At 35.4% G+C, this 9,631-nt stretch overlaps 2 protein-coding genes across 8 annotated transcripts; one reads left to right on the top strand and one right to left on the bottom strand.

The window, feature by feature from the left end:
* The first annotated feature begins 33 nt into the window (after window positions 1-33).
* LOC123918950 (cell division protein FtsZ homolog 1, chloroplastic-like) lies at window positions 34-4,912 on the top strand. The gene is made up of 6 exons (XM_045971150.1): window positions 34-516; window positions 2,160-2,259; window positions 2,679-2,908; window positions 3,199-3,366; window positions 3,877-4,110; window positions 4,419-4,912. The coding sequence occupies exons 1-6, from the start codon at window positions 241-243 to the stop codon at window positions 4,686-4,688; spliced, it is 1,278 nt and encodes a 425-aa protein (XP_045827106.1). The 5' UTR covers window positions 34-240; the 3' UTR covers window positions 4,689-4,912.
* Window positions 4,913-6,679: 1,767 nt separating this feature from the next.
* Window positions 6,680-9,373, bottom strand: LOC123918951 (UPF0235 protein At5g63440). 7 transcript variants are annotated; one of them, XR_006812999.1, is made up of 5 exons: window positions 8,901-9,373; window positions 8,367-8,821; window positions 7,806-7,874; window positions 7,557-7,703; window positions 6,680-7,484 (listed from the first exon to the last, which is right to left on the bottom strand). XR_006812999.1 is itself a non-coding variant. In XM_045971151.1 (5 exons), the coding sequence occupies exons 1-4, from the start codon at window positions 9,013-9,015 to the stop codon at window positions 7,644-7,646; spliced, it is 699 nt and encodes a 232-aa protein (XP_045827107.1). In that variant the 5' UTR covers window positions 9,016-9,373; the 3' UTR covers window positions 6,680-7,484; window positions 7,621-7,643. The 7 variants fall into 7 exon arrangements, 4 of the variants coding, with proteins under 4 accessions (XP_045827107.1, XP_045827109.1, XP_045827110.1 ...); XR_006812997.1 differs by having other exon boundaries at window positions 6,680-6,957; XR_006812998.1 differs by having other exon boundaries at window positions 6,680-6,954.
* Window positions 9,374-9,631: the final 258 nt, after the last annotated feature.

Below are 9,631 nucleotides of genomic sequence, written 5' to 3'. Positions count from 1 at the left end.
TTCTATATTAATATGCTTAACTAGTGTCCGGATACTGTTTATCATTTTCCAAAAAATAATTAAAAAACTAAGTAAAAGAGCTCCCTTGCTGATGAGAGTGGGTCTTCGTCTCATATGAACCTTAACATGAAAAAATTCAACTCAATCTTCAACTTCTATTAAAATTAAACCCCTGAATTCCCAATTCTTCTTCCATTTCCCAATTACAAAAACCCTTAACACACCACAAGCATAGCAAAAATGGCTATGCTTTCTCTTAAAACCCCCAATAAGCTACTCTCATCTTCTTCCATTCCCACTCCAATTTCTCACACTTCACTCTCTTCTTCATCCACTCTTAGAAATTCTATTTCACTGAATCCTAGATTAATAACCTGTAATAATGAACCCCTACGACGTCGTTTTAGGCCCGTTTCATGCTCCTTTGATTCCATTGACAATGCTAAGATTAAGGTTGTTGGTGTTGGTGGTGGTGGCAACAATGCCGTTAACCGCATGATTGGTTGTGGATTACAGGTTTTTCCTTTCCCTTTTTCCGTTATTAATGATAAAGTTTTGTTTTTTATTCATTTTTTTGGCATATCTATTAATGGGTTTTTTGTTTTTCGTTCATGAATCATGTGCAATTGTGATAACTTTGGTGGGTTTGCTTATCTGCGAAATGATAATTAACATGCTCTATTTGATTTGTTGAAATTTATGTGGAATGCAAATTATTTATTGGGTTTCATTTGAATTTCAACAAATAGAAGAGAAAGTATTGAAATCAGAGTGTAGAGTGTATTACGCAAATATGAAGAACGGACACTCTAAGATTAGGTGTGTCCTGGTGTCAGACACGCCTCGGTGCCGGACACTGACATATCTCACCGACACAGCACCGAAACAACACTGACACAACCCTGCCACTTATGATTACACTGAGTTATGTGATTTTCTCAAATTATTATCGGTGTTGACGTGTCAGTTTCGTGTCCAGTGTCCGTGCATCAAGCAATTCTCTTGTTTCTGTTTTTGGGAGATGTTTTTATCATGGTTGCATTTTAGCAATCATGACATTGTCATTGTTCCTGCAAGGATTTGAGGGGTATGAAGAATGTGATTATCAGGCTAGTAGGGTACTAGGCACTAATATTGTGTTTTCTGTCTTTGGTCAAGACAGTGTAGCTTTTCAGTAACTTTTTTTTTTTATAAAACATTAGCGTGCATCACATGATAACTATGACATCTCAACTATGTTGGCACCCCATAATCACCATCTATCATTTGCAGCACCCTAATAAATTTATTAAGAAGAAAGAAAAAAGAGACAAACTTGGGGGGACTAGACCAAAACCCAAGAAGACAAAAATACAAGGAACCTGCCACTGCCTCATTAAAAACCTTTCCTGGAAAACCCCAAGGGATAAAACCAAGGATAAGGGAAAAAGAGTGCAATGAATTTAATGAAATCTAAAAGACGGAAGACCCATTAAATTACTAATATAATCTCCTTGAACACTCGGCGGAACATTATCCCACCAATAAAAACCATCAACATTGATGCCTAAAGCAGCCATTTTATCTGCACAACAGTTCCCTTCACGAAAAATGTGAGTCACTCTAAAATGCATGGTTTTAGTCAACTCCAAGCAATTGCACCATCGATTACGGAGCTTCCAAAGGACAATGAGGGAGGACTTAAAAGCTAAATTAACCAATTGTGAATCGGATTCAAGCCAAAGATAATTCCACTCTTTTGAATGAGCGATCTCAATAGCATTCATAACACCTATAAGCTCAACATGGAGGGCGTAAGAATTTCCAATATTAATAGAAAAACCTCCAAGAAAAGTAGCAGTATAGTCTCTAAAAAGACCCCCACAAGAAGCAATACCGGGGTTACCCAACGCTGAACCATCTGTGTTGCGTTTAACCCAATTATAAAGCGGAGGATGCCACCATACTTCTTTGATGACAGGTGCATTGGGATGATGGACATTGACATTAAAAGCTTTCAAAATGACGAATTCCTGCATAGAAATGAAAGAAGCTTTTTTAGATAAATTGCCAGATAAAGAAACATTGGAGAAGCTTTTCAGTAACTAATCATTGGTGTTTGCTATTGAATTGCAACTACATAGTTCTGAAACATTTTCTTTCCATATTTTTTTAATCAGGGTGTAGACTTTTATGCTATAAATACTGATGCTCAAGCATTGTTGCATTCTGTTGCTGAGAATCCTATCAAAATTGGAGAACTCTTGACTCGTGGATTAGGTCAGAAACCCGCCCTTTATTCCCTTGAGATTCATATGTGAATTGTGCTCAATTGAACTTGCTTATATGTTGATCATTATGTGATTTGTGTGTAGCTTTAATTCCTATATCAGTTATGGGTCTAAGTTTAAGTGAAATTCTTGAGAATGTTCGTTACCATGAAATAGGGTCAAAAGAAAATGCCATTTTGAGTTGTACTGGCAATTTGCATGCATGGGCGGCGATCCCATTTTTCCTAAATCTTTATGAACATAATTACAATTTTTTTCCCTACAAATATGTGAGTTAGGAGGGATTGGTTGACAAAATATGAGCGAAAGGCTGAATCTTACAACACATTTTATTTGCTGCGAGATATATTGACAGCTTCGGATCGTTTGATTGTTGCATTTGATTCAAACTGCTTGATTGAGATGCAGGTACTGGTGGTAATCCAGTTTTGGGGGAACAAGCTGCTGAGGAATCAAAAGAAACTATTGCTAATGCTCTTCAGGGCTCAGATTTAGTGTTTGTAACTGCCGGTATGGGTGGAGGCACGGGTTCTGGGGCTGCCCCTGTCGTGGCTCGGATATCAAAAGAGGCTGGTTACTTGACCGTTGGTGTTGTTACCTATCCCTTCAGTTTTGAAGGACGCAAAAGATCCTTGCAGGCATGTGTCATTTCTTTCCTCAGTCGGAACTTGAAAGTACACTTTGTAGAAGCTACTTCAAATGTTACTTAACAATTAACACTGTTATTGTATGCTAAAAAGAGTTGAAATTTCGTCTTATTTTTTCCCAATTCATACCTTATATCATTAATCATGAGTTATATCTATCTTATGGCTGAACCGTGATGATGCATTTCATAAATTTTTTTATGTTTATTTTCTTTTTTCCAAGATATTGCATTGCTTTGAGGATACTTTGAGTGGTTGAAATTCAAATGTAATCATTTCAGGCACTAGAAGCCATCGAAAATCTGCAGAAAAATGTGGATACACTTATAGTGATTCCAAATGACCGTCTGCTTGACATAGCTGATGAGCAAATGCCTCTGACGGATTCTTTCCGTCTTGCTGATGATGTTCTACGACAAGGAGTACAGGGAATATCAGACATCATAACAGTGAGTTGATTAACTGTTTAGGCTTTTTCTAACATGAACAAGTGATTCATGTGGTGCATCATGCACAAGTCTCGAATAACATTATAACGAATACGAATTTTACAAAATCGACCGTTGGATTGAAAGACTATATCACATAGATCATTCATAGAAATTTTTAGAAAAATTGAAAATGATTTGATATGTTATTGAGATCCATCAAAATTAACGGTTTATGAGTTTTATTAAATACCGTTAATTTTGATGGATCTCAATAACATATCAAATCATTTTCAATTTTTCTAAGAGTTTCCATGGATGATCTATATGATATAATCTTTCAATTCAACGCTCGATTTTATAAAATTCGTATTCGTTATAACGTTATCCGAAACTTGTGCATGGTGCACCACATTACCCACTTATTCATGTTAGACATGGCCAATTATTGATATTTCCTATATGGTCACTGTACTGTCAAAGTTCAAGGTTTTGAAGTTATCTTATATGGATTATCCTGACTTTTTACAGATACCTGGTCTTGTAAATGTGGATTTTGCTGATGTAAAAGCTGTGATGAAAGACTCTGGAACTGCAATGCTTGGAGTAGGTGTTTCCTCCGGTAAAAACCGTGCAGAAGAAGCTGCAGAACAAGCTACTTTGGCACCTTTAATAGGATCATCTATTCAGTCAGCTACAGGGATAGTGTATAATATTACTGGAGGAAAAGACATAACTCTTCAGGAAGTGAACAGAGTATCTCAGGTATTTCATTTTATCAGCACTTGTTGAAAGAGCATATTTATAATTCATTTTGCACTAAGGTTCTGTTTGGATAACTTAATTGAACTTATTTACTAGTATAAGCACTTGTGAAGTTGTTTGAGAGAGCTTACGGAAACAACTTATAACATGTCCATAAAATATTTTCATAAAAACAGCTTATAGCTTATACATATGCACTTACATGATAAGTGCTTAATTAAGTTATTTATCCAAACAGGGTCTGAGTTGATATTGTGCGTCTGTGTAAAATATATGTATCCTTTATCTAAAACGGGTAATCTTTACAGGTTGTGACAAGTTTAGCCGATCCTTCTGCCAATATTATATTTGGAGCTGTTGTTGATGATCGCTACAATGGTGAGATTCACGTGACTATCATTGCAACTGGCTTCTCACAGTCCTTCCAAAAGATGCTACTAACAGATCCAAGGGCTGCAAAGCTTCTTGACAGAATACCTGGGGGCCAAGAAAGCAATCAAACATCTACTCCCCTTAAAGCCTCAAACTTTTCATCAACAGTTGCATCTAAAGCACCCCCACGAAAACTCTTCTTTTAGCTTCTCGGTTCTTTTGAACCTTTTCATAGTAGTTTTGTATCTGTAAAAAATTTTAAGCTTGATTTAGGCATCAATCTGGTTATGGTCTTGTCCCTCGATTGTTGAGAATGATTTTACAAACTCTTAAAAAAAAATTAGTTATTGGCTTGACTCTGTGATTCACAATGTCAGTGTAACGTTTGTAACATTTTTGTTAAAGGAATGAGGATGTATATAAGTTACTACTGGGGTGCAGGAATGGCATAACTAAACAAATTTAAATTTATTAGGAGTTATCACTGCGTGCTGACATTTTTAATATGGACGCAAACATGATACGTCCAAGTTATACAATCCGAACTCCCCTTGTACATATTTAAAATTTCAAGATTTTACACATTTATGTTTTATAATCCGAAACCTCTTGAATTACATCATTTCAAATAGTGATGTTCCTCATGATTCTCCCTCTTGTATGAAGCTAGACATTGCATCTAAATTGTGGTGTCTAACTTCACAGCAACAAGAGCATCCCCAAAAGTTGTGTTATACAGCTTAAGCATGTATCCAAAAAAGTTACTTTTTCTTTATTCTGACACTCCTTAGATCGGGGGTTCGACACCTATAAGACAGTCGTACGACACGTGTTGGACAAGTGTTGTAAAAGTAATATTTTTTCTTTACTTCTACTTTTTTTAGACACATATCAGACATATCTATAAGAGTTAAAGATGTGTCGAAACAACAATGTTAATCAATCAAGGATTAAAAATATTACATTTTGATTATAATATTTTTAGCTTTTTCGATACTTGATGAATAAATAAAAGTCAAATACATCTTATCTTGTTTTAAAACTTTTTTTAATGAAACATAGTATCTCGGGTACTTTCATTTTATCTGCACTTGTTGAAAGAGCATATTATAATTCATTTTGCACTAAGGTTCTGTTTGGATAACGTATTTGAACTTATTTACTATTATAAGCACTTGTGAAGTTGTTTGAGAGAGCTTATAGAAACAACTTATAAACATGTCCATATAGGCAAAATTACACTACAGGTCCTTTATCTTATTTTTTTGTAACAGTTTGGTCATTTATTTTTTTTTGTAACAATTTGGTCCTTTATCTTTTTTTTTATAACACTTTGGTTCTTATCTTATTTATTTATAAAAAATAAAGGACCAAACTGTTACAAATAAAAAAAGATAAAGGATCAAACTGTTACAAAAAAAGGGACTAAAGTGTTAAAAATAAAAAAAATAAAGGACTAAAATGTTACAAATAAAAGATAAAGGACTAAAGTGTTGCAAAAAAAAGATAAAGGACCAAAGTGTTACAAATAAATAAGATAAAGGACGTGTAGTGTAATTTTGCCTAAATTATAATTGCAACTGGCTTCTCACGGTCCTTCCAAAAGATGTTACTAACAGATCCAAGGGCTGCAAAGCTTCTTGACAGATTACCTGGGGGCCAAGAAAGCGATCAAACATCAACTCCCCTCAAAGCCTCAAACTTTTCATCAACAGTTGCATCTAAAGCATCCCCACGAAAACTCTTCTTTTAGCTTCTCGGTTCTTTTGAACTTTTTCATAGTAGTTTCGTATCTGTAAAATTCTTTAAGCTTGATTTAGGCATCAATCTAGTTATGATCTTGTCCCTTGATTGTTGAGAATGATTTTACAAACTCTTCAAAAAAATATTAGCTATTGGCACGTCTCAGAATGTCGGTGTAACACTTGTAACATTTTTGTTAACGGAATGAGGATGTATATAAGTTACTTTGCATGTTGAGAAAGAAGTTTCTACTGGGTGCAGGAATGGCATAACATCCACAATATTAGGTGCAATGTGTATGTAAGGATAAAAAAGCAGATTATGAGGATAATTGTTTACATGTTTGACTTTATTGAGCTTTCACATTTAATTGCGAAGTGAATAGTTTTAGTAATTTAGTTTAAAACCCCTCATGAAATAAAAATAGACAGAATAGTTTAAATACATTAGGGTGTGACAGAATATTTAAAATAAAAATAGACATTCAAGGTATTTTACTCATCAATTCATCAACAATACAAAAGGACTATTAGAAAGATTGGTGACTAGCTATTAATAGAGCTTCTCTAGCAAGTTTGTGGACAACATTATTAGCTTGTCTTCGGATCAAACTTACTTTAAAGTTTGGAAAATAGGAAATAAGATCAATACACTCCATAAGAACATTATAGAAATCCAATTCACAAACCCATTGGAGAACTTTCAGAAGACCATAGGCTGCTTCCTTTTCTGCTGTAACATGACAAAAAGAAACTCTCAATATTTGCACCAATAAAAGCCCCATTTGAGTCAAGACAACACGTCGTTCCTAAACCAGTAGAAAAAACTGCATCACACAATACACTTTTAAAATCTTACACAACACACCCTTTCTCCTTATAAACCAAACCCCCTTCAACCATCATTATTATACACGACAACAATATTTGTTCGCTAGTCTTGTTCAATTCCCCTACCCTAGTCCTCTTCCCGTCTCCCTCTCCTCCAATGAGATGTACTCAGTATCAACCGTGCACATCTCAACCACCCTTTCACCATTCCCTCTTTTTCTCCACAGCCATTAAAACAATTGCTCACCCCTTTAGTAGTCTTTCAATCACAACAATGTAGACTTTTAACAGTTTTTCACATTCAATCAAACACATATCGTTATGGTTCAACCAGACTCAATTTCTGATTAATCAAATGAGTTTTACTTATTCTAGATTTCCAATATCAATGTCCAAGGAGCAATAGGCCATGGCCTTGTATGCGTGTCTCTGTAAAATTAAATAAATAAAACTGAAATTCAAATCCCAAACTTATTTTTGTTGAAAAAAGAGATTCCACACCTACTATGAAAATGAAATGTCAAGAAGAACTGTGACGTTGAGTTAAATCAGAACCCATGCTTACATGCATAATAAAGCTAGCAAGCATCAAGGTTGCACAGCCTCCAAAAGTTTCTCATAAACTTGTCTAGCAGTCAAATCCTCCACCTGAAATGAATTAAACAGGGTACATCCTATTAGAGGGAATTAGAATTGAAATTAATGTGGATGCTTAAGTTGAAGGGGTGGTAAGATAGTAATGTAACTCACCACAAGAAGTTTAGACTTGTTATTCCATCCTCTCTGAAGAGTCATTTGACTCAATCTTAAACCCAAAACCTATAATAATAATATAAAAATTTAGTGAATCAGTCATATCATATGTATGTTGTGAGTGCTAAATGTACCTAAAGGTCATTTAAGTTTCACGTTTGTAACAGGTCATTTAAGTTTTTTAGGTAACAATTAGGTCATTTAAGTTTCTAACTTGTTGCACTGTTATCCTTTCGGTTAATTTCCATCAACATATGCGCCTTTTTCATCAAAATATCCACCAAGGTGGAAGTCAATGTTAACAGCCACAGTGCAAAAAGTAACCCTAAGGGTAACGGTACAACAAGTTAGAAACTAAATGACCTATTTGTTACCTAAAAAACTTAAAACCTAATTGTTACCTAAAAAACTTACAACCTAACTCTTACAATACAAAATTTAAAGGACCCCTGATGTATTTGGCCGGGCGCTAACTAACAAACTACATATCTACATTATTATTACAGTAACAGATTAAAAATAATGCATAGAAGAAGAAGTAAGTATAATACTACATACTTTTCCCATAAACTCCAAGAGTTCATTGTTAGCTTCACCACGAGCAGCCGGAGCAGCTACACTGACTCTAACATCATCAGCATTGACTCTGGTAATTGCAGACCGGTGAGCACGATCCTCAACTTCAATAGCAAGCTGAACAAGTCCACCTTCAAGGTGGGAAATGCAGGGAGGAACAGGTGCATCCTGAGGGTTAGTTTCAGCAGCAACAGTACTGAGTGCAGCATCAAGGACATAAATAAAAGAGGATGAATCAAATTCTGGTTGAGATCGATAGCAAACAAAGAGACCGCAACCGATACAGTTCATTCGGAATTGTTTCTCAACTTTTCCTTCACCACGCTTTAAGAGAACATTGCCTGCTTCGTGAATGTTGAATCTGGCAAGATGTTTGCTCTTGTCTAAAACGTAAGCTCTGTCGGTTTTTCTTCGAGGCATTTTCTGCAATTGAGTGTCTATTGTTTGTTTCATTAGGTTTAGGGTTTGAAAAGAGAATCGAATTGAATTAAATTGAATTGAATCAAACTAACTAACCAGTTATGAGGACATGGGATCCGCAGTGTTTGCAGTAATAAACGAAGAGATCGGATTGTGGGCCCTCTGGTGCAGCATCCTCGCTAGAGTATGTATGTGTCGTCCTCTTCGGCATTCTCTCTTCCTTCCTGCTGCAATTGACGGCGACGGTGAGCGGCGGAGGTTGGAGGGAAAGGGCTTTCACGCGTTTGGGAATAGCATTCAGTTTCAGCCTTTCACGGTTTCGGAGAAAAGAAAACTAAAAAGTTGAAAATAGATTGAACCGGCTGGAAATACAATAGCCGGACCGGTTCATCAATTTACTCGGTTCACACCGATTTTATGTGTTTTTGGCGGTTCACGGACTAGCGGCGATAGCTATCACCGACCGAACTATATGTAATCTATACATTTTTATAATTGTTTATTATTATACTTTTAGTCGGATGTAAGCTCTGCAATAAAGTTATACTCAAAAGTAACATGTGCAATCCGAAGTGTTCATTGGTCAGAAATGAGTTTGATATTTAACACTTCAATTTTGAACAGTATTGAACTTTCGAGCCCGAATCCGATCAAAATCAGACCGATGCACACCTCTAATACATCAAATAATATATGGATACATCATGTAATGTGTTTTAAAACACATGACTTGCCATACTCATTCAATGATATGACAATACATTATGAAATGCATGCGTAAAATAATTTTACAATGACAATGAACAACAATTTTTTTTTTTTTTTTT

Source organism: Trifolium pratense, linkage group LG3, assembly GCF_020283565.1.
Source record: "Trifolium pratense cultivar HEN17-A07 linkage group LG3, ARS_RC_1.1, whole genome shotgun sequence".
NCBI classification, from domain to species: domain Eukaryota; kingdom Viridiplantae; phylum Streptophyta; class Magnoliopsida; order Fabales; family Fabaceae; genus Trifolium; species Trifolium pratense.
This window is presented reverse-complemented; position numbering and strand designations above follow the sequence as displayed.

Coding starts and splice junctions, on each gene's coding strand:
- LOC123918950 (XM_045971150.1), top strand. CDS start 241: ATGGCTATGCTTTCTCTTAAAACCCCCAATAAGCTACTCTCATCTTCT. Junction 3,367..3,876: donor GAATATCAGACATCATAACA/GTGAGTTGATTA, acceptor GACTTTTTACAG/ATACCTGGTCTTGTAAATGT. Junction 4,111..4,418: donor AAGTGAACAGAGTATCTCAG/GTATTTCATTTT, acceptor TAATCTTTACAG/GTTGTGACAAGTTTAGCCGA.
- LOC123918951 (XM_045971151.1), bottom strand. CDS start 9,015: ATGCCGAAGAGGACGACACATACATACTCTAGCGAGGATGCTGCACCA. Junction 8,822..8,900: donor ATCCCATGTCCTCATAACTG/GTTAGTTAGTTT, acceptor AACAAACAATAG/ACACTCAATTGCAGAAAATG. Junction 7,875..8,366: donor TCTTGGAGTTTATGGGAAAA/GTATGTAGTATT, acceptor TTATTATTATAG/GTTTTGGGTTTAAGATTGAG.